The 23,018-nt window shown below is 46.8% G+C and overlaps 1 protein-coding gene across 1 annotated transcript in view; it reads left to right on the top strand.

Annotated features, from left to right (window-relative positions):
- LOC144679434 (immunoglobulin lambda-1 light chain-like) overlaps window positions 1–20,910 on the top strand; it is a 41,865-nt gene extending 20,955 nt beyond the window's left edge. Inside the window, exons 3-6 of the mRNA XM_078539805.1 lie at window positions 11,718–11,772; window positions 16,283–16,606; window positions 17,817–17,894; window positions 20,409–20,910. Coding sequence (XP_078395931.1) covers window positions 11,718–11,772; window positions 16,283–16,606; window positions 17,817–17,894; window positions 20,409–20,551 — 600 coding nt within the window. The 3' untranslated portion in view covers window positions 20,552–20,910. The remainder of the gene's footprint in view (window positions 1–11,717; window positions 11,773–16,282; window positions 16,607–17,816; window positions 17,895–20,408) is intronic.
- The last annotated feature ends 2,108 nt before the right edge of the window (window positions 20,911–23,018 follow it).

Below are 23,018 nucleotides of genomic sequence, written 5' to 3'. Positions count from 1 at the left end.
GCATCCCAAGCATAAGCTGGAGAACAACTGAAAAATCCACAGCACAGACTAGTGATCACTGATGAATTTTGATAGTTGGGGCAGCAAGAAATGATGGAGAATGAGAGTGTGGGTTGGGAGCACAGAAGGTGTGGAATGTGTAACAGTGACACCAAGCGCATCCTCAGCAGTGGGCTTCCCTTCTTCCTCTTAGGCTTTCCCTCGGGGTTGAGGGTGGCTTGCTTCCACACTAAAAATGAGTTGTCAGGTGATCTACAGTCAAGTTGGCGATGCGAGGCTGACAGAGGGGCAGGACATCAGTCGGATGAGACTCACTAGGAAGGGATGTCACTGAGATCTGTCATGTGTTAATGAAATTGGGAATTAAAAAAAATAAGAAAGACTTGCATTTCGATAGCACCTTTCACAACCATCAGACATCTCGAAGCGCTTTACAGCCAGTGAAGTACTTTTTGAAGATGTGATGTCTTGTTGTGATGTAGGAAATGCAGTAGTTAACTTGCAGATAGCAAACCCCAGCAATGTGATGATACCCATATAACCTTTCTTTCTTGTGACGTTGATTGAGGATAAATATTGGCTAGGAACCAGGGAGAATTCCCCTGCTCTTCCTCAAATAGTGCTATGGGTCTTTTACATCCACCCAAGAAGGCAGATGGGGCTTCAGCTTAATGTCACTTCTGAAAGACGGCACTTCCAACAGTGCAGCACTTCCTGAGCTCGGCACCTCCAACAGTGCAGCACTTCCTGAGCTCGGCACCTCCAACAGTGCAGCACTTCCTGAGCTCGGCACCTCCGGCAGTGCAGCACTTCCTGAGCTCGGCACCTCCGGCAGTGCAGCACTTCCTGAGCTCCGCACCTCCGGCAGTGCAGCACTTCCTGAGCTCCGCACCTCCAACAGTGCAGCACTTCCTGAGCTCGGCACCTCCAACAGTGCAGCACTTCCTGAGCTCGGCACCTCCGGCAGTGCAGCACTTCCTGAGCTCTGCACCTCCAACAGTGCAGCACTTCCTGAGCTTTGCACCTCCAACAGTGCAGCACTTCCTGAGCTCTACACCACCAACAGTGCAGCACTTCCTGAGCTCCGCACCTCCAACAGTGCAGCACTTCCTGAGCTCGGCACCTCCGGCAGTGCAGCACTTCCTGAGCTTGGCACCTCCAACAGTACAGCACTTCCTGAGCTCTACACCACCAACAGTGCAGCACTTCCTGAGCTCTACACCTCCAACAGTGCAGCGCTTCCTGAGCTCGGCACCTCCAACAGTGCAGCACTTCCTGAGCTCGGCACCTCCAACAGTGCAGCACTTCCTGAGCTCGGCACCTCCAACAGTGCAGCACTTCCTGAGCTCGGCACCTCCAACAGTGCAGCACTTCCTGAGCTCCGCACCTCCAACAGTGCAGCACCTCCTGAGCTTTGCACCTCCAACAGTGCAGCACTTCCTGAGCTTTGCACCTCCAACAGTGCAGCACTTCCTGAGCTCCGCACCTCCAACAGTGCAGCACCTCCTGTGCTTTGCACCTCCAACAGTGCAGCACCTCCTGAGCTTTGCACCTCCAACAGTGCAGCACTTCCTGAGCTCGGCACCTCCAACAGTGCAGCACTTCCTGAGCTCCGCACCTCCAACAGTGCAGCACTTCCTGAGCTCGGCACCTCCAACATTGCAGCACTTCCTGAGCTCCGCACCTCTAACAGTGCAGCACTTCCTGAGCTCCGCACCTCCAACAGTGCAGCACTTCCTGAGCTCTGCACTTCCAACAGTGCAGCACTTCCTGAGCTCGGCACCTCCAACAGTGCAGCACTTCCTGAGCTCGGCACCTCCAACAGTGCAGCACTTCCTGAGCTCCACACCTCCAATAGTGCAGCACTTCCTGAGCTCGGCACCTCCAACAGTGCAGCACTTCCTGAGCTCTACACCACCAACAGTGCAGCGCTTCCTGAGCTTTGCACCTCCAACAGTGCAGCACTTCCTGAGCTCGGCACCTCCAACAGTGCAGCACTTCCTGAGCTTTGCACTTCCAACAGTGCAGCACTTCCTGAGCTCCGCACCTCCAACAGTGCAGCACTTCCTGAGCTCTGCACTTCCAACAGTGCAGCACTTCCTGAGCTCGGCACCTCCAACAGTGCAGCACTTCCTGAGCTGCGCACTGTCAGCTTTGACCTTTGCAACAATATCTGCTCTCACTGACAAGACCCAGTGAACTGCTGAAGGGCAGGGAATGAGTAGAAAAGACCTTCCTTTTCTTTTCTTTATTGCACAGTGCAGGCCATTAGACTCTTACTTTCAGATTTACATTGTTGTCATTGTGTTTTTCTTCAGTCAATGACAATATTTTTATGGTAGTGATCTGCCCATGAACATACAATTTGGAGCATGAGGAGGCCACTCAGCCCCTCGAACCTGCTCCACCATTCAATAGAATCACAGCTGATCTGAATGGAACCTCAACCCCACATTTCTGCCTAGCCCCAATAACCTTTCCCCCCCTTGTTAATTAAGGATCTATCTAGCTCTGCCTTAAAAATATTCAAAGACTCTGCTTCCACCACCTTTTGAGGAAGAGTGTTCCAAAGATTCACAACCCTCTGAGAAGAAATTTCTCCTCATCGCTGACTTAAATGGGTGAACCCTTATTTTTAAACAGTGACCCCTAGTTCTAGACTCTCCCACAAGAGGAAACATCCTCTCCACATCCACCCTGTCAAGACCCCTCAGGATCTTAAAGGTTTCAACTAAGTCACCTCTTACTCTTCTAAATTCCAAGGGATACAAGCCTAGACTATCCAACCTTTCTTCATCAGACACCTCGCCCATTAGTCTCGTAAACCTGCTTCTAATCATTTATATCTTTCTTTAAACAAGGAGACCAGTACTGTACACAATATTTCAGATGAAGTCTCACCAATGCCCTGTACAACTGAAGCATAATCTCCCTACTTTTGTACTCAATTCAAAGAAAGAACAAAGAAAAGTACAGTGCAGGAACAGGCCCTTCGGCCCTCCAACCCTGTGCCGATCATATTGCCAGTCAACTAAAACATTTTGCACTTCCGGGGTCCGTATCCCTCTATTCCCATCCTATTCATGTATTTGTCAAGCTGCCTCTTAAACACCACTATCGTACCTGCTTCCACCACCTCCTCTGGCAGCGAATTCCAGACACTCACTACCCTCTGCGTAAAAAACTTGCCCCGCATATCACCTTTATAGTTTTCTCCTCTCACCTTAAATCTATGTCCCCTAGTAATTGACTCTTCCACCCTGGGAAAAAGCTTCTGACTATCTACTCTGTCCATGCCACTCATAATTTTGTAAACTTCTATCAAGTCGCCCCTCAATCTCCGTCGCTCCAGTGAGAACAATCTGAGTTTCTCCAACCTCTCCTCATAGCTAATAACCTCCAGACCAGGCAGCATCCTGGTAAACCTCCTCTGCACCCTCTCCAACGCCTCCATATCCTTCTGGTGACCAGAATTGCACGCACTATTCCAAGTGTGGCCTAACCAAGGTTCTATACAGATGCAGCATGACTTCCCAGCTTTTATACTCAATACCCCTGCTGTTGAAGGCAAGCATGTCATATGCCTTCATGACTACCTTATCCACCTGCGTAGCCACTTTGAGTGACCTGTGGACCTGTACACCCAGATCCCTCTGCCCGTCGATGCACTTAAGGGTTCTGCCATTTACTGTATAATTCCTACCTGTATTAGACCTTCCAAAATGCATTACCTCGCATTTGTCCGGATTAAACTCCATCTGCCATTTCTCCGCCCAAGTCTCCAACCGATCTATATTCCGTTGTATCGTTTGACAATCCTCTTCAATATCTGCAACTCCTCCAACCTTAGTGTCATCTGCAAACTTACTAATTAGCCCAGTTACATTTTCCTCCAAATCATTTAAATATACTACAAACAGCAAAGGTCCCAGCACTGATCCCTGCGGAACTCCACTAGTCACAGCTCTCCATTCAGAAAAGCACCCTTCCACTGCTACCCTCTGTCTTCTATGACCAAGCCAATTCTGTATCCATCCTGCCAGCTCACCTCTGATCCGTGTGACTTTACCTTCTGTACCAGTCTGCCATGAGGGACCTTGTCAAGGGCCTTACTGAAATCCATGTATATAACATCCACTGCCCTTCCATCGTCGATCATCTTCGTCACTTCCGCGAAAAACTCGATCAAGTTAGTGAGACACGACCTCCCCTTCACAAAACCATGCTGCCTCTCACTAATAGGCCCATTTGCTTCCAAATGGTAGTAACTCCTGTCACGAAGAATCTTCTCCAATAATTTCCCTACCACTGACGTAAAGCTCACCGGCCTGTAATTTCCTGGATTATCCCTGCTACCCTTCTTAAACAATGGAACAACATTGGCCATTCTCCAGTCCTCTGGGACCTCACCCGTACCCAGTGAGGATACAAAGATTTCTGTCAAGGCCCCAGAAATCTCCTCCCTTGCCTCCCTCAGTACTCTGGGGTAGATCCCATCTGGCCCTGGGGACTTATCCACCTTAATATTCTTCAAGATGCCTAACACCTCTTTTTTGATCTCACAATTCCCCTCACAATAAATGATAATATTCTATTAGCTTTCCTAATTACAGAGAGCCAATGCTACAAGGATAGACCATAAGACCATAAGACATAGGAGCAGAAATTAGGCCATTCGGCCCATCGAGTCAGCTCCGCCATTCAATCATGGCTGATACGTTTCTCAACCCCATTCTCCCACCTTCTCCCCAGAACCTTTGATCCCCTTACCAATCAAGAACCTATCTATCTCGGTCTTAAATACACTCAATGACCTGGCCTCCACAGCCTTCTGTGGCAATGAATTCCATAGATTCACCACTCTCTGGCTAACGAAGTTTCTCCTCATCTCTGTTCTAAAAGGTCTTCCCTTTACTCTGAGGCTGTGCCCTCGGGTCCTAGTCTCTCCTACTAATGGAAGCATCTTCCCCACGTCCACTCTATCCAGGCCTTTCAGTATTCTGTAAGTTTCAATCAGGTCCTCCCTCATCCTTCTAAACTCCATCGAGTATAGACCCAGAGTCCTCAAACGTTCCTCATATGTTAAGCCTTTCATTCCTGGGATCGTTCTTGTGAACCTCCTCTGGACCCTCTCCAGGGCCAGAACATCCTTCCTGAGATACGGGGCCCAAAATTGCTCACAATATTGCAGGGGAATGGGACTGGTTGCTTTACAGAGAGCCAATGGACTCAGTGGGTTGAATAACTTCCTTCAGTATCTGAATAACTCTATGGTTCTATGACTCAGTAGCACCGCTACTAATTGGACTGACAAGAGTCCTGAAGGACAAAGCTGCCAGACTGGGCCTGCAGCAGGTGGTGAAAGAACAAAACATAAGGAAATAAACGACTTGAACTTGACCCTACCAATGAAAGAGATACCTATCCATGACAACGTTGATCGGAGTGATCACTGCCCAGTACCGTCTTCAGATGGAGGACATCCTCCATTGCGTTGTGCGGCACTGCCACTGTACTAAATGAGATTGATTCAGAGTAGATCTAGCACTCAGAAAGTGGGTATCCATGAGGTGATGTGGGCCATCAGTAGCAGCAGAATTGTATTCCACCACAATCTATGATTTAATGTCTTGCATATTCCTCATTCTATCATTTCCATCAAGCTAAATGATCAGAACAGGTTCAATGAGGAGTTTAGAAGCACAGACTAGGAGCAACACTAGGTGCACCTAAAGATGCAGGATCAATCTAGTGAAGCTACAACACAAGACTACATGTATGTTAAACAGTGGAAGCAGCATGCTATAGACAAAGCTAAACAATCCCACATCAACAGACAGATCAAAACTCTACAGTCTTGCCATTTCCAATGATGAATAGTGGCAGATAATTAAACAACTTATAGCAAGAGCCCAGCATGTGAGTACAAAAGACAAGGCTCAGCATTTACAGCTAATTGGAGGAGTAGGATCCACAAACATTCTCATCCTCAATCTTAGCAGAGTCCACCACATCAGTGTAAAAGACAAGGCTGAAGCATTTGCAACAATCTTCTGCCAAAAATGCTGAGTGGATGATCCATCTTAGCCCCTTCCTGAGGTCTCCAGCATCAAAGGTGTCAGGCTTCACCAATTTGATTCACTCCATGTAATATTAAGAAGCAGCTGAGCACATTGAATACAGCATAGGCTATGAACCACAATTTTTTTCCAGAACTAGACACGCCCCTATGCAAACTGTTCCTGTAATGGTATAACACTGGCATCTACCTGGCAATGTGGAAAACTGCCTAGAAGGACAAGGGCAGCAGGCACTTGGGGCTACCAGCACCTGCAAGTTTCCCTCCAAGTCACCCAGCATTATGATTTGGAACTGTATTGCCAATCCTTCATTGTCACTACCTAACAGTGCTTTGTTTGACTGAAAGGGATGAAAGCAAACATTTTTCACAGAATCACACAGTGCAGAAAAGGTCCATCGGCCAGAAACACCTGACCTACCTACCTAATCCCATTTACCAGCACTTGGCCCATAGCCTTGAATGTTATGATGTGCCAAGTGCTCATCCAGGTACTTTTTAAAGGATGTGAGGCAACCCGCCTCCAACACCCTCCCAGGCAGCGCATTCCAGACCGTCACTACCCTCTGGGTAAAAAGGTTTTTTCTCATATCCCCCCTAAACCAACTGCCGCCCACCTTGAACTTATGTCCCCTTGTGACTGACCCTTCAACTAAGGGGAACAGCTGCTCCCTATCCACCCTGTCCATGCCCCTCATAATCTTGTACACCTCGATCAAGTCACCCCTCAGTCTTCTCTGCTCCAATGAAAACAACCCAAGTCTACCCAACCTCTCTTCATAACTTAAATGTTTCATCCCAGGCAACATCCTGCTGAATCTCCTCTGCACCCCCTCCAGTGCAATCACATCCTTCCTATAATGTGGCGACCAGAACTGCACACAGTACTCCAGCTGTGGCCTCACCAAGGTTCTATACAACTCCAACGTGATCTCCCTACTTTTGTAACCTATGCCTCGATTGATAAAGGCAAGTGTCCCATATGCCTTTTTCACCACCCCACTAACATGCCCCTCCGCCTTCAGAGATCTATGGACACACACGCCAAGGTCCCTTTGTTCCTCAGAATTTCCTAGTGTCATGCTGTTCATTGAATACTTCCTTCTCAAATTATTCCTTCCAAAGTGTATCACCTCACACTTTTCAGGGTTAAATTCCATTTGCCACTTATCTGCCCATTTGACCATCCCGTCTATATCTTCCTGTAGCCCAAGACACTCAATCTCACTGTTAACCACCCGGCCAATCTTTGTGTCATCCGCAAACTTACTAATCCTACCCCCCACATAGTCATCTATGTCGTTTATATAAATGACAAATAATAGGGGACCCAGCACAGATCCCTGTGGCACGCCACTGGACACTGGCTTCCAGTCACTAAAGCATCCTTCTGTCATCACCCTCTGTCTCCTACAACTAAGCCAATTTTGAATCCACCTTATCAAATTACCCTGTATCCCATGTGCCTTTGCCTTCTTTATAAGTCTCCCATGTGGGACCTTGTCAAAGGCTTTGCTGAAATCCATATAAACTACATCAACTGCACTACTCTCATCTACACACCTGGTCACCTCCTCAAAAAATTCAATCAAATTTGTTAGGCATGACCTCCCTCTGACAAAGCCATGCTGACTATCCCTGATCAAACCTTGCCGCTCCAAGTGGAGATAGATTCTCTCCTGCAGAATTTTCTCAAATGGTTTCCCTACCACTGACCTGAGACTCACTGGCCTGTAGTTCCCGGGCTTATCTCTACAACCCTTCTTAAATAGTGGAACCACATTAGCTGTTCTCCAGTCCTCTGGCACCTTTCCCATGGCCAGAGAGAAATTAAAAATTTGGGTAAGAGCCCCTGAGGTCTCCTCCCTTGCCTCCCTCAGCAGTCTGGGACACAAATCATCTGGAGCTGGAGATCCCAATGTTTAGCTTTGTCTATAGCATGCTGCTTCCACTGTTTAACATACATGTAGTCTTGTGTTGTAGCTTCACTAGATTGGTCCTGCATTTTTAGGTGCACCTAATGTCGCTCCTAGTCTGTGCTGCTAAACTAACAGGAAGGCAGCACATCACCATCTTCTCAAGAGCAATTAGGAATGGGCAATAAACGTTGGCCTTTGACACCCACATCCCATGAATGAGTAAAAATAAAACAGCTTGTACTGTGATAGTTGTTAAGTCCCTACATTTCCTTAGCAGAGTGCAGTGCTCTGATATTGTACAGCTTTGCAACTGTTGAGTAATTTTAACCTAACTCATTAGACAAGAAATCTGCTGAATCATGTGGAACAGCTGGTTTTAAACCCACCCTATACAGACTAAAACTGGGTGGCAGGTAAACTCAGTATTGCTTCATCCCATGAGCTTCCTGATGCCAGGTTCAATTAAAATTAACCCATGTTTAGCATGAAAATAATTGCAGTCCAAGTTTTCACAATCATCTGAGAAAATGGAGTAAACATGGAGCCTCTGAGCTTCTCAGGCACCTTTATGAAATTATTTTGCCATCAGATTGACAGTCAGAATCCACCATTCTCTGGAATCAGAGAGTGTAAATTGGACGGTGCTTTCAAAGAGCAGACACAGGCATAATGTGCCAAATGACTTCCTTCTAAGCAATATGATTGTACAATGGTATAATTAAAATCAGAGTTCACTGTGGAATGAATTGCAGATACTGTCAGCTCCAGGAACCACGGTAACCCTAACCCTGACTCTCGCCTTAACCCAAATGCTAACCTGAACACTAACTCTAATCCAAATCTAACCCTAACCTCACTCTCATTTTAACCCTCACATAAATACAAACCCTCATTCTCACCCTAATCCTTCCCTTATCCCTATCCCACAAACTCATCTTAACTCTAAGTGTAGTAATCTGGAAGGGCTATGAGACCTTCAGAGCATCTGAACCTGTAAATTCAATGACTTGAAGGTGGGTGAGCGGGGATGGGTTGGAATAGGGTAGTGATAATGTAAAAATAGTGTTATTTTAGTAATAGTGATAATGTAGAATTAGTGATAGTGTAGAAATAGTGATAATGTAGAAATAGTGATAATGCAGTAGCAACAATGTAAGTATATGGGAGTGATAACAATGTAAGTATATGGGAGTGATAACAATGTAAGTATATGGGAGTGATAACAATGTAAGTATATGGGAGTGATAACAATGTAAGTATATGGGAGTGATAACAATGTAAGTATATGGGAGTGATAACAATGTAAGTATATGGGAGTGATGACAATGTAAGTATATGGGAGTGATGACAATGTAAGTATATGGGAGTGATAACAATGTAAGTATATGGGAGTGATAACAATGTAAGTATATGGGAGTGATAACAATGTAAGACAAAGTAAACTAGTGTAACTCCAAATACTGACCTCATTACGGCCTTGCTTCAAACATGGACAAAAGAGCTGAACTCCCGAGGTGATGTGAGAGTGACTGCCCTTGACATCAAGGCTGCCTTTTACCAAGTATGGCATCAAGGAGCCCAAGCAAAACTGGAGTCAATGGGAATCAGGGGGAAAATTCTCTGCTGGTTGGAGCCATACCTAACACAAAGGAAGATGGTTGTGGTTGTTGGAGGTCAGTCATCTCAGCTCCAGGACATCACTGCAGGAGTTCCTCAGGATAGTGTCCTCAGCCCAACCATCTTCAGCTGCTTCATCAATGACCTTCCTTCCATCATAAGGTCAGAAGTGGGGATTTTCATTGATTGCACAATGTTCAGCACCATTCACGACTCCTCAGATATTGAAGCAGTCCATGTCCAAATGCAGCAAGACCTGGACAATATCCAGGCTTGGGCTGACAAGTGGCAAGTAACATTTGTGTCACACAAGTGCCAGGCAATGACCATCTCCAACAAGAGAGAATCTAAGCATCACCCTTTGATGTTCAATGGCATTACCATCGCTGAATCCCCCACTATCAACATCCTGGGGTTTTAGCCATATACTGTGGCTACAAGAGCAGGTCAGAGGCTAGGAATCCTTTTTTTAAAATTCATTCATGAGATGTTGGCATTACTGGCTAGGCCAGCATTTATTGCCCACCCCTAATTGCCCTCATTCAGGGGGCATTTTTAAGAGTAGATCTGGGTCACATGTAGACCAGACCAGGTGAGGACAGCAGATTTCCTTCCCTAAAGAGCATTAGCGACCAGATGGGTTTTTACAACAATCGACAATGGTTTCATGGTCATCATTGACTTTTAATTCCAGATACTTATTGAATTTAAATTTCACCATCTGCTGTGGTGGGGTTTGAACCCATGCCCCTAGAGCATTACCCTGGGTCTCTGCATTACTCATCCAGTGACAATATAATTATATCACCACTTCCCCTGTGGCAAGTAACTCACCTCCTGACTCCCCAAAGCCCGTCCATCATCTACAAGGCAAAGGTCAGGAGTGTGATGGAATACTCCCCACTTGCCTGGATGAGTGCAGCTCCCACAGCACTCAAGAAGCTTGACACCATCCAGGACAAAGCAGCCCACATGATTGGCACCACATCCACAAACATTCACTCCATCCACCACCGATGCACAGCAGCAGCGTGTACCATCTACAAGATGCACTGCAGGAATTTATCAAGGCTCCTTAGACAGCACCTTCCAAACCCACGACCACTACCATCTAGAAGGACAAGGGCAGCAGATAGATGGGAACACCACCAGCTGGAAGTTCCCCTCCAAGCCACTCACCATCCTGACTTGGAAATATATCGCCGTTCCTTCACTGTCGCTGGGTCAAAATCCTGGAACTCCCTCCCTAACAGCACTGTGGGTGTACCTACACCACATGGGCTGCAGCGGTTCAAGAAGGCAGCTCACCACCACCTTCTCAAGGGCAGTTAGGGATGGGCAATAAATGTTGGTCTCACCAGGGATTCCCACATCCCTTGAATGAATTAAAAAAATCTTTAGATAAGGACTTGAGGGGGTTGCAGTATAAGGGTCTGGCACGTATGGGGTTAATGTGTCACTGTGCACGGTACTGCCCACACAGTGATGTGAGAAGGCATATAACCGAGAGCCAGGGTCAATGTCCAAACATGGAGACAGATGCTAGCCTGTACCCTTCCCTGTACATGAGTAAATAGTCCCAGTAGTTAATAAAGACTTACAGTTAACCTACTGAAGGCTAGGGAGACTTGTTTAAGATATACTGATCTGTAACCAACACCCCACAACACTAAGTGTACCAGGAGGTGGGCAAAGAGCGGAGAGTAGTGGGTCAGTGGGTGCGATATTGGAGTTGTTTCAAGTCAGAGGTTGGGGTTCACAAACCCTCAGCAGTTTGATGTCTAAAGTGTGAAACAGGTAACAATGTAGGGAGAACACCGAGGAGAAACCATGAGATTGCTCTGAAATCAGCCAAAATCTAATGCTGGTTACCTTATCGATATTTAAGCGCGCCCGAGTCAGAATGCGTTCAGGAAGAGGGAGTCCGGGTCTCGGTGAGTCCAGGTTAGACCCGGCCTGTCTGAATCCGGCCAGGTCAGTTGAGTTTGGCACTGAGAGTTTGCCACAAGTTGCTGTGTGGTTGCTGTGAAGCTGTGCCTTGGACTAGGAGAGTGTGTGGTGAGGAAGCGGGGTTATTGTTAGGGGTTGCAGCACTGTGCTCAACAGACTATGCAGATGTGAAAGTCTTCGGCACTGGGACAAAACTCATTGTCACAGGTGAGAGTTCAGTGTGAGAGGAGCAGTGTGTAAAATACACTAATAAACTCCAGTTGCCGAGTAACCGGGAGCGGGGTGGATAGTTTCTGGGTGGGTGCAGGGTTAGTCCCTGTGGGGGGGTGGGAGAAGCTGTGGGGTCGGCTGGGTGCCCGGCCTGGTTCTTGTACAGTGATATAACACAGTGTTACCTCTGGTAGCCGGAGAAAGATATTCGGCTCTGGGACTCGGCTCATCGTTTCAGGTGAGTTTGAGCTGAATTTCACGCTGCGTTTAAGGAAAGGTCTGGGAGAGATTTATTTCAATAAATGTCAGCGGGTGTCCCGGGCGGTCGGTCCAGTACTTACTGAGAGTTTGGATGTTCCCTGAGACACTTTATAGTGTCGGGTGTGTGTCCGAAGGTGTGTTTACACCGTCCTTGGTACCGACATATAAATAGTCCCAGTAGTTAATAAAAACTTACAGTTAACCCACTGAAGGCTATGGAGACTTGTTTAAGATATACTGATCTGTAACCAACACCCCACAACACTAAGTGTACCAGGAGGTGGGCAAAGAGCGGAGAGTAGTGGGTCAGTGGGTGCGATATTGGAGTTGTTTCAAGTCAGAGGTTGGGGTTCACAAACCCTCAGCAGTTTGATGTCTAAAGTGTGAAACAGGTAACAATGTAGGGAGAACACCGAGGAGAAACCATGAGATTGCTCTGAAATCAGCCAAAATCTAATGCTGGTTACCTTATCGATATTTAAGCGCGCCCGAGTCAGAATGCGTTCAGGAAGAGGGAGTCCGGGTCTCGGTGAGTCCAGGTTAGACCCGGCCTGTCTGAATCCGGCCAGGTCAGTTGAGTTTGGCACTGAGAGTTTGCCACAAGTTGCTGTGTGGTTGCTGTGAAGCTGTGCCTTGGACTGGGAGAGTGTGTGGTGAGGAAGCGGGGTTATTGTTAGGGGTTGCAGCACTGTGCTCAACAGACTATGCAGATGTGAAAGTCTTCGGCACTGGGACTAAACTCATTGTCACAGGTGAGAGTTCAGTGTGAGAGGAGCAGTGTGTAAAATACACTAATAAACTCCAGATGCCGAGTAACCGGGAGCGGGGTGGATAGTTTCTGGGTGGGTGCAGGGTTAGTCCCTGTGGGGGGGTGGGAGAAGCTGTGGGGTCGGCTGGGTGCCCGGCCTGGTTCTTGTACAGTGATATAACACAGTGTTACCTCTGGTAGCTGGAGAAAGATATTCGGCTCTGGGACTCGGCTCATCGTTTCAGGTGAGTTTGAGCTGAATTTCACGCTGGGTTTAAGGAAAGGGCTGGGAGAGATTTATTTCAATAAATGTCAGCGGGTGTCCCGGGCGGTCTGTCCAGTACTTACTGAGAGTTTGGATGTTCACTGAGACACTTTATAGTGTCGGGTGTGTGTCCGAAAGTGTGTTTACACCGTCCTTGGTACCGACACCCGTGTTCTCGGTCAGAGTTTCGGTAAATCAGGCTGTCTGTACACGGGTGGTGGAAGGGTTTTTGTAATGTGTTGTGTCACTGTGGTCTGGTATAAAGGTTTTCGGAACCGGGACTAAACTAATAGTTACAGGTGAGTTAATAACGGTTAAGGAGGGGGTAAAGAGCACTTTACATGAAAAGCCCTTCTGCACTGGGCAGTTATTGACTCATTCAGTGGATCATCCCGGGACCTCAGGCTGCCCGTCACACCGGCAGGTAATTCATGCTGCATAGTGACCGGAATGGCTTTTACCAAGGTTCATGTCAGGGTGAAGGGTGTACACAAGTACCGGGCTAATCTGGGTCTGGCAAAAACTTCCCGATTATCACAGTAACTCTGAGAAATCTGTGATGTTTATTGAGGGAAAACATTTAAAAGTCAGTTAGATAATCAGGAGAAACCGTCATAATTCATAGACGTAATAATACCAATAAAGCTGGTGACAGTTTACAGAGACAGAGACAGTTCACAGAGGCAGTAATAGTTAATAGTGATAATTAATAATAATAGTTAATAGTGATAGTAATCATTAATAGCGGCAGTAAGACTCACCGCTGTTTGCAGTGAAGATTTTGAACAGCCGTGTATCACCGTGGCTATGGAGGTGTACAATTCGGCTCTGGGACCAAACTCATTGTAACAGGTGAGTCTGAATCTTTATCCCAGCCAAGCCGTGTCCAGCCTTCCCCAGCGGCTTGGCCGGTTTTGTAAACCGATCAACGGATTCTGCTTTCGGCGTTGAGGCTCAGCTGCTGATGGCCAATGACCCTCCACATCCAGCGCTTAACACGGGGGGTATGTTCCCATCCTGCCCTGTGCAGCGTGAGGAACAGCATTCAGCTGGGTCCTGATACGGGTTAGTGTCTTTAATTGATAATAAAACAAAAAACTACTGCGGATGCTGGAAATCCAAAACAAAAACAGAATTACCTGGAAAAACTCAGCAGGCCCGGCAGCATCGGCGGAGAAGAAAAGAGTTAAACTACTAAACTAAAAAGAGTTAAACTCTTTTCTTCTCCGCCGATGCTGCCGGACCTGCTGAGTTTTTCCAGGTAATTCTGTTCTGGTTTTGGTGTCTTTAATTGGTTGGGAAGAGCAAGTTCAGAACCCGGGGAGTTTTGGCGGAAGCCGAGGGTTAATGACCAGTTTCGAGTCCGGATTCCACACAGAAACAGTGACCATTCTGGACAATAGGAATAAGGGAGCAGTGGATTTGTGATGATTCCAGTCCTCACAAACTCTCGACATCCCACAGGTGCTATTCTGGAACAACATTGAGCACAAGAGCGAAAGGCCCGAGCAGTTTGCAGTTTGCTAACTCTGTAGTTTAGGAGTTATTCACTGACTGGAACCTCGGGCTAGTTGGTGTGGGTGGCCCGCAGGGAAGGGAGTCTGTGCTGTTCGGCTGCCCCCCCTCCCTCGCCCACCCCGGACCCCAGAGAGGCGGCGGGACCCGAACACCCGACCGGCAGCGACGGCACAACCATCCACACAAGGAACTCGAGACCCAATTGCGAAATAAAAACAGGAAACACTGGAAAAGCTCACCTGCGGAGAGAGGAACAGAGTTAACGTTTCGAGTGTGTCTGACTCTCTGAGGAAGAGTCCACATTGGACTCGAAACCTTAACTCTGTTCCTCTCCCCGCAGGTGAGCTTTTCCAGTGTTTCCTGTTTTTATTTCAGATTTCCAGCATCCGCAGTATTTTGCTTTTATCTTAGAGATTTAATTCAGGTTCGTCCCCATTACTTGAGCGAGTAGATTTTTACAGTTCCGGATTATTCATGAACATTCTCCTTGAATTAAACCGCCGCCGGTTTCAGAGAAGTTAGCCCGTCCCTCACAAGGAGAAACGGGTTACTTGGTATTACTGACATGTTTTAGTAAGAGAGCAGACAGAGAAACAAAACTGTGAGAGACTTAGGGAGAATCTTAGAATGATGCAGCAGGGCAGGAGACCATTCGGCCCATCGGGCCTGTGCTCCCCCTTTGAAAGCGCTATCCAATTAGTCCCACTCTCTGCTCTTTCCACATAGCTTTGCAATTTTCTCCTTTATAAATATACATTCAGTGAATCAGTTCCTCCCATTCTTCCAAGCAGTGTTTACAGATCAGGACAACTTGTTGTGTAACTTTGAAACCCACTTGTGGTCTCTGCATCTGGTTATCTGTCCTTCTGACACCATTTACCCCCCTTATTGACTCTCAAACCCCTTCATAATTTAAAATTGGACCATTTCCTCGCTCATTCTTCCTACAAATATCAGTCATTCCACAGTTCACTGTGTCCATGTATCTGCCATTTCCCCAGTCACTCCACATCTCCCTGAACTCTGGTATTATTCGCCTCCCTGTTTACTGTGCGGGCTTTTCTTATTTACTCTATCAATACCCTCCTAATTTTGAACACCTTCAGTAAATCTCCCTGTAAACTTCTCTGCTCCAAGGAAAATAACCCCAATTCCTCCAGTTCCTCCACGTGACTGAAATGCCTCAGAACAAGTTCATTTGTGAGTGAAGTGATCTACAGTCTGACCCCAGTTCAATGTAAACTGATCGCATTAGCCGCCACAAACTGTTCACCTTTCCCATCAAAGTCTCCTCTCTTCTCCTCTTCCTTACTCTCCTCTCCCTCCTTCTCCCCTCTCGCCTCTTATTCCGCCGTCTCTTCGTCTTCTCCTCTCCCTTCCCTTTCCTCCTCTCTCACCTCCACTTCCTGTCCTCCTCTCTCTCCCACCCTCCCCTCCCTTCCCATCTTTTTCCATCCCCCAATCCCACCTCTCCTTTCACTCCTTTTCTCCCCTCTCCCCTTCTCCTTTCCTGGATCCCGGTTTCTTTGAACTTTAACAACCAGCGCATCGGAAATCCCAACTAAACTCCAAATATACGTCTCGGATTGTAAGAAGTGACAGAGATCGAGCAAGTATTTCTCTTCTGGCAAATCTGTGGCCAACCGTGTGTTGTAAATTAAACCTGTCTTTAGCGGGTAGGTTTACAGAAATTTCTTTTGATTTTTTGAAATCAGACCAAACTGCTGTGAAACCAACAATTCGCCTTTTCCCACCCAATTCAACCGAAATGGAAGCTGATAAAAAAGCCATGGTAGTCTGTCTCCTGACTGGATTCTTCCCCGAGGTCATCAAGGTTCAGTGGACAATCGAGGGTGAAGAGAAACCTAAAGACGAAAGAGTGTTCACAGACCCAGTGGAGAAACAGGGGGACAATACTTACTCGGTGATCAGCAGCCTGGAAGTCACCAAGTACCAATGGGGAAGCAGGAACATCAGCTGCGGAGCGAAGCACGAAGGAGGCCCAGAGAAAGTAACGATCAACAGAAACTATAAAACCGGTACGTACTCAATAACTCCCATCGGCTCCTCCGGTTAAAGCAGATTCCCATCAACACCACCCCCCCACCCCCCTCCCCCCTCCATGAACTATCACCCCCGAGTTTAGGAACAACTTCATTCAGTATCAATCAGCTTTCCCATCAATGTGTGCTCTTAGACTTCGACCCGTTCAAAACATTTCAACCTTAGTTGAAAAGCAGCAGCCGGTCTATGGCCGTCTACATCATCAGGATGTATAATGATGGAGTTTATTATAACTATCTGATACAGAAGAGGTTCAATCAATTAAAGTCTTCTCGCTCCTGTCCCTTCGATCCGCTTTCTCACTCGGTTATCTAACTCACCCTCCACAGATCCAACTGCATAGTCCCCGGGGGAATCATACCATTCTTTACTTAGTTTGTGTTTTACAGAACTAGGAACGCGCTCTGTATCTAAAGCCGGTTAATAGAAATATTGATGCATATTTAGGACAAGTTATGGCATCAGACGTACAAAACGTTTATTCATCTCAGTATTTATGCTGTAAATGGGACTCTTGTTCAAATTCCGCACTCAGGCCAGTGCACGAGGGCAGCGTCACCCGAGAGATACTCTCATACTTGAGACTAAAACTACCAGTTCTAGAATTTAAAAACTTGATAAACTTTCACTAAAGCGGAAAATTGGAAACTCTTGAATTTCCGCGGGGTTTCCCGATCGTCCGCGTAAATTCGGCGGAAGATCCGCTGCAAACGCCAAACGGCGCAAACTGGGAACGGTTCTAGTGCAACACGGGGAAGGGGAAAGCGCTTGTCCTGCTTTTCTCTCAGTGAAATGGAGTTTGGGCATCGAACATGTCAAGATGCGGAGAGTAAACTGGGGCAACCCGATCACTGTTAGACTCTAGGTACTCGGTACATTCTGTACTGAAGTCCTGAGGGGCTGACAACGGAAACGTTTATTGTGAGAATACGGAATGTGTTACAGCCAGTGGCTTAACTACAGAAAATCATTATCTTCACTCGCTTTAAACTCGTCATGGAGCAGAGCTCTGTGCTCATGAGATTCCGGGCACCCGCACACATCCTTCACTCTCCACATGGACAGACTGCCTTACTCCACATGGACACCTGGTTTATGTTCTTATTCCCTCTCACCAGCCACAACATCGCTGAAGTTTCGGATTGTTTCTAATCTATGCTTCTGTCTTTCTTTCCTCTTCTGCAGCTATGGACAAACTTGATGATTCCTCAGGTCCCACATGTCAGCTTCCTGACTTCGAAGCAGCAGAGAGTGCGTCTGAAGGTAATTTCCCAATGAGAACAATTCATGCAGCGGCTCCACAGACCGGGGGCAGGTTCCACTGTTGAAACAATTAACCCAGAGAGCAATCCGGAGTCTTGATTCAGTAAATCTGGTCGACAGCAGAAAAATGTGCAGCGAAACTGCCGCATTGTTAGAAAAACTCAACTGGCCCCAGTAACGCCCTTCACGGAAGGCGACCCTTGCAGCCTTTACCCGGCGTCTCGCCCATACCAACCCCAGCTCAATCCAACTGGCAGTAATTTCCAAACCCTCTCTGGCCATAGGTGAGGTGCCAGAGGACTGGAGGGCTGCTAATGTTGTCCCATTATTTAAAAAGGGAGGAAGAATTAGACCAGGAAATTACAGGCCCAGTCAGTCTAACCTCGGTGGTGGAGAAGTTACTAGAAAGAATTCTGAGGGACAGAATATATCTGCACTTGGAGAGATGTGGATTAATCAGGGATAGTCAGCATGGATTTGTTATAGGGAGGACGTGTTTGACAAATTTGATTGAATTTTTTGAGGAGGTAACCAGGAGTGTTGATGAGGGTAATGCATTTGATGTGGTCTGCACGGGCTTTAGCAAGGCTTTTGATAAGGTCCCTCATGGCAGACTCGTCAAGAAAGTAAGAGCCCATGGGATCCAAGGCAAAGTGGCACGTTGGATCCAAAATTGGCTGAGAGGCAGGAAGCAGAGGGTGATAGTAGAGGGATGTTTCTGTGACTGGAAGTCTGTTTCCAGTGGGGTTCCACAGGGCTCGGTGCTGGGGCCCTTGCTGTTTGTGGTGTACATAAATAATTTGGACTTAAATGTAGGGGGTATGATCAAGAAGTTCGCAGATGACATGAAAATTGTTAGGGTGGTAAATAGTGAGGAGGATAGCCATAAACTGCAGGAGGATATCAATGGACTGGTCAGGTGGGCAGAGCAGTGGCAAATGGAATTCAACCCAGAAAAGTGTGAGGTAATGCACTTGGGGAGGGCTAACAAGGCAAAGGATTATACTATGAATGGCAGGACCATGGAAAGTGCTGAAGATCAGAGGGACATTGGTGTGCATATCCACAGATCCCTGAGTGTACCAGGGCAGGGGAGTGGGTGGAGGGCAGTGGGGAGATCGTGTAGTTAATATAGAGGAGAACTGTGATAAATTACAGGAAGATGCCATTAAACTTGCAGAATGAGCATGCATTTGGAAAATAAACTTTCATATAGATAAGTGTGAAATGGTACATTTTAATAGGATGATTACAAAGACCACATAATCCTCGTAACATATTTGTGGAAGTGGGGTAAAGGAATGTAGTGATCAGGGGCTACAGATATATAAGTCACTAAATGTAAAAATGTGGGTTAATAAAACCATAAGAAAGCAAAGCACTAAACTTCTTTACGGAAGGATATAATGGAATAGGAGAGAAGTTTTGGTAAACTTGTATTGAAACTTGGTTAGACAACACGGACTACTGTGCACAGTCCTGGTCTCCATTTTATTAAAAAAAACATGTGGAGGGACTGAATTAGTAGGAGACCAGGATGGAGAGGTTATACCTATCAGGGAAGATTGAACAGGCTGGAGATCTTTTTCTCTAGGAAAGAAAAGGGTTGAGGGGTAATCTAATAGAGACCTTTAAGACTTTGAAAGGATTTGATAGGGTAGATGTAGAGATGTTTCCACTTGCTGAGAACATAATATAAGATAGTCACTAATAAATCTATTAGGGAATTCAGGTGAAATGTCTTTAACAACAGGGTGGTTAGAATATGAAATTCGTCACCACGAGGAGTAGTGGAGATGAGTAGCATTGGTACCGTGAAGGGGAAATCTAGATAAGTGAATGAGGGAGAAAGGAGTAGAAGATCATATTGATGGTGAGATGAAGAGAGGTGTGGAGCCTAAACAGCGCCATGGAATAGTTGGGTCGAATGGTCTGTTTCTGAGCTGTAAATAATCTGTAAATACCAAGAGACCCCAGCATCATCTTGCGGGAGATCGGAATTGGGCGAGAATTAACAATGCTTCGATCTACGGCAACTTTGCCGAGAAAAGACGGTTAGTGTTCAGGCTGCATCCCAATATAAATCGCTCTTCCTCTTTAGGGGTGAGAATCGCCTGCTTGTACAATCCAATATCTTATTCCTTTTTGTCTGAGTTTATTCGCTGGGTTGAAGTGAACTAGAAAAAAGCTGAAAAGGACAATTTATTCCGGCATCCTAAAGCCACCGGAAGTAGTCCCCAGAATTTAGTAGCAATTATAAACTGAGAGTCCGATTGAAATCAAGGGTTTACTGACAATCCGGTGCTGAACAGAATTAGATAGTGGATTGTTAACATAATTACTACAGACGCTTTATGGACTCTTCCAGATTCTGGGCTTTGCAGCAGCGTTGTTTACTCGCCCCATTGCGCGTTATTGGCTTTTTTCACTTCACTTTCCCATTCAGCACATCCTCCACTGTTCAGTAGCCCGAATGCAATGAACTAGAAGCTTGTGTCTTTTTTGTTTCTCCAGGGCCCTCGGAACCGCCTTTGAATTCGCTGCAGGTGGCTACCTTTACATACACACTGCTGTTAATGAAGAGTTTGTTTTACTGCGGGATCATCTCCTTTATCCTTTACAGGGTGGAGTACCGTGACACCAAGAAGCCACTTTAACCGGTATCAATTGACCCCTGTTTTAAGATTTTGATCTATGTGGCTCCCTTTGCCTGTTTCTACCCAGAGATTATACTCAGCGTTTTCAGGTTAGGAACAGTTTACAACTGTCAGGAGAGGGGTTTATTTTCGGGTTCGTGTGTGGATAATGATCAGACTGTCTTCAGATAATTAACTCTGTGTTCATCAAATTAATGTGTTGTTTCTGTAGCCTTAGTTGATTTTTAATTGTTTGTTACTGTCCAATCCAATGCTGCCTTTTTTGAATAATTTTCTACAATTAAATTGTTATAATTCTCTTGTAATTTTACGTTATAAATTCTGCAAATTTGACAATAATAAAATATCTTTCAAACTTATTTGATGTTTTTCTGCTTTACTCTCAGCGAGACAGTGATCGCCGAGTTATTTATGAATGTCCTATAAAGACAGCGGCTTAAAAAGCACAACAGAAATGCCAAAGACAAACGGCAAATGGCTTCAGCTCGCTCCCTGTGAGGATTCAACTCAAACCATTACAACCTGACCTTGTAACAATCACAGCCGGAAATCTATCTGATATAGAAACTGGAGTGTAGCCCTTAGGTTACTGACCCGGGACCTGGACCAAGAACCCAGGGAGTTTAAAACAATTGGCGATAAAATCAGTAAAAATTACCATGAAGCTTTGGGATTGTTGTAAAAACCCATATAGTTCATGACCCTCTGACAGTGCAGCACTCCCTCAGTACTGACCCTCTGACAGTGCAGCACTCCCTCAGTACTGACCCTCTGACAGTGCAGCACTCCCTCAGTACTGACCCTCTGACAGTGCAGTGCTCCCTCAGTACTGACCCTCTGACAGTGCAGCACTCCCTCAGTACTGACCCTCTGACAGTGCAGCACTCCCTCAGTACTGACCCTCTGACAGTGCAGCACTCCCTCAGTACTGACCCTCTGACATTGCGGCACTCCCTCAATACTGACCCTCTGACAGTGCGGTACTCCCTCAATACTGACCCTCTGACAGTGCGGCACTCCCTCAATACTGACCCTCTGACAGTGCGGCACTCCCTTAATACTGACCCTCTGACAGTACAGCACTGCCTCAGTACTGACCCTCTGACAGTGCAGAACTACCTCAGTACTGACCCTCTGACAGTGCAGCACTCGCTCAGAACTGACCCTCTGACAGTGCAGCACTCCCTCAGTACTGACCCTCTGACAGTGCAGCACTCCCTCAGTACTGACCCTCTGACAGTGCATCGCTCCCGGATCCGGACCATTAGTTTCTAATTAACGCCTGTTTTGAGTAACTGAATTATCTTTGGATCTGGGGTACAAAGTTGTTCCAAAATTGTTGTCAAGATTCAGCAGAATTGACAAAGTCCAACAATCCTGAACTCAGAAGGTTTTATTTAAGCTGATTTCTGGGATGTTCCTTGAAGCCCATCATTAGCATCCTCTGTTCGGGGATCAGTTACACAATCGCCGCCAGTGCAGCTTGGGGCCGGTGGGTTAGCTCAGGGTGGGGCCGAGTGACACGGGCTCCATGGCTCGAGGGGCCCAGAGTCTAAATCTCTCTCCCTCGCGCAGAGCGATATTTATGGTTCTTTATGGGCCTCTGACTAATTACAAAATAACACATCCTAATGTAACTGCTTTTAGTTTTAATTCACAAACACTTCCAGGATTCGAAGTGTAATATTCTGGAAATGTGTAAAATATTCTCGTTATTTTGTCAGTTGGTATATCACACTGGAGTTAGCGATGTAGTGAATTTCTAGACAAAATCTCTTAAAGCATAAAGAACCGTTATCAATGGAGAGGACGGTAAACTCAGCACCATTTTACCTTTAGTAAATTCTAGGGTCCTTTATACAGAGCGGGCTCTCCTCAAGGGTCTGGTGACCCTCTGACAGTGCGGCACTCCCTCAGTACTGACCCTCTGACAGTGCAGCACTCCCTCAGTGCAGACCCTCCGACAGTGCGGCACTCCCTCAGTACTGACCCTCTGACAGTGCAGCACTCCCTCAGTGCAGACCCTCTGACAGTGCGGCACTCCCTCAGTACTGACCCTCTGACAGTGCAGCACTCCCTCAGTGCAGACCCTCCGACAGTGCGGCACTCCCTCAGTACTGACCCTCTGACAGTGCAGCACTCCCTCAGTGCAGACCCTCCGACAGTGCGGCACTCCCTCAGTACTGACCCTCTGACAGTGCGGCACTCCCTCAGTACTGACCCTCTGACAGTGCGGCACTCCCTCAGTACTGACCCTCTGACAGTGCAGCACTCCCTCAGTACTGACCCTCTGACAGTGCAGCACTCCCTCAGTACTGACCCTCTGACAGTGCGGCACTCCCTCAGTACTGACCCTCTGACAGTGCAGCACTCCCTCAGTGCAGACCCGCCGACAGTGCAGCACTCCCTCAGTACTGACCCTCTGACAGTGCGGCACTCCCTCAGTGCAGACCCGCCGACAGTGCAG

This window comes from Cetorhinus maximus, chromosome 4 (assembly GCF_964194155.1).
Source record: "Cetorhinus maximus chromosome 4, sCetMax3.hap1.1, whole genome shotgun sequence".
NCBI classification, from domain to species: domain Eukaryota; kingdom Metazoa; phylum Chordata; class Chondrichthyes; order Lamniformes; family Cetorhinidae; genus Cetorhinus; species Cetorhinus maximus.
Note: the sequence above shows the minus strand (reverse complement) of the source record. Positions and strands in the feature narration are given on the sequence as shown.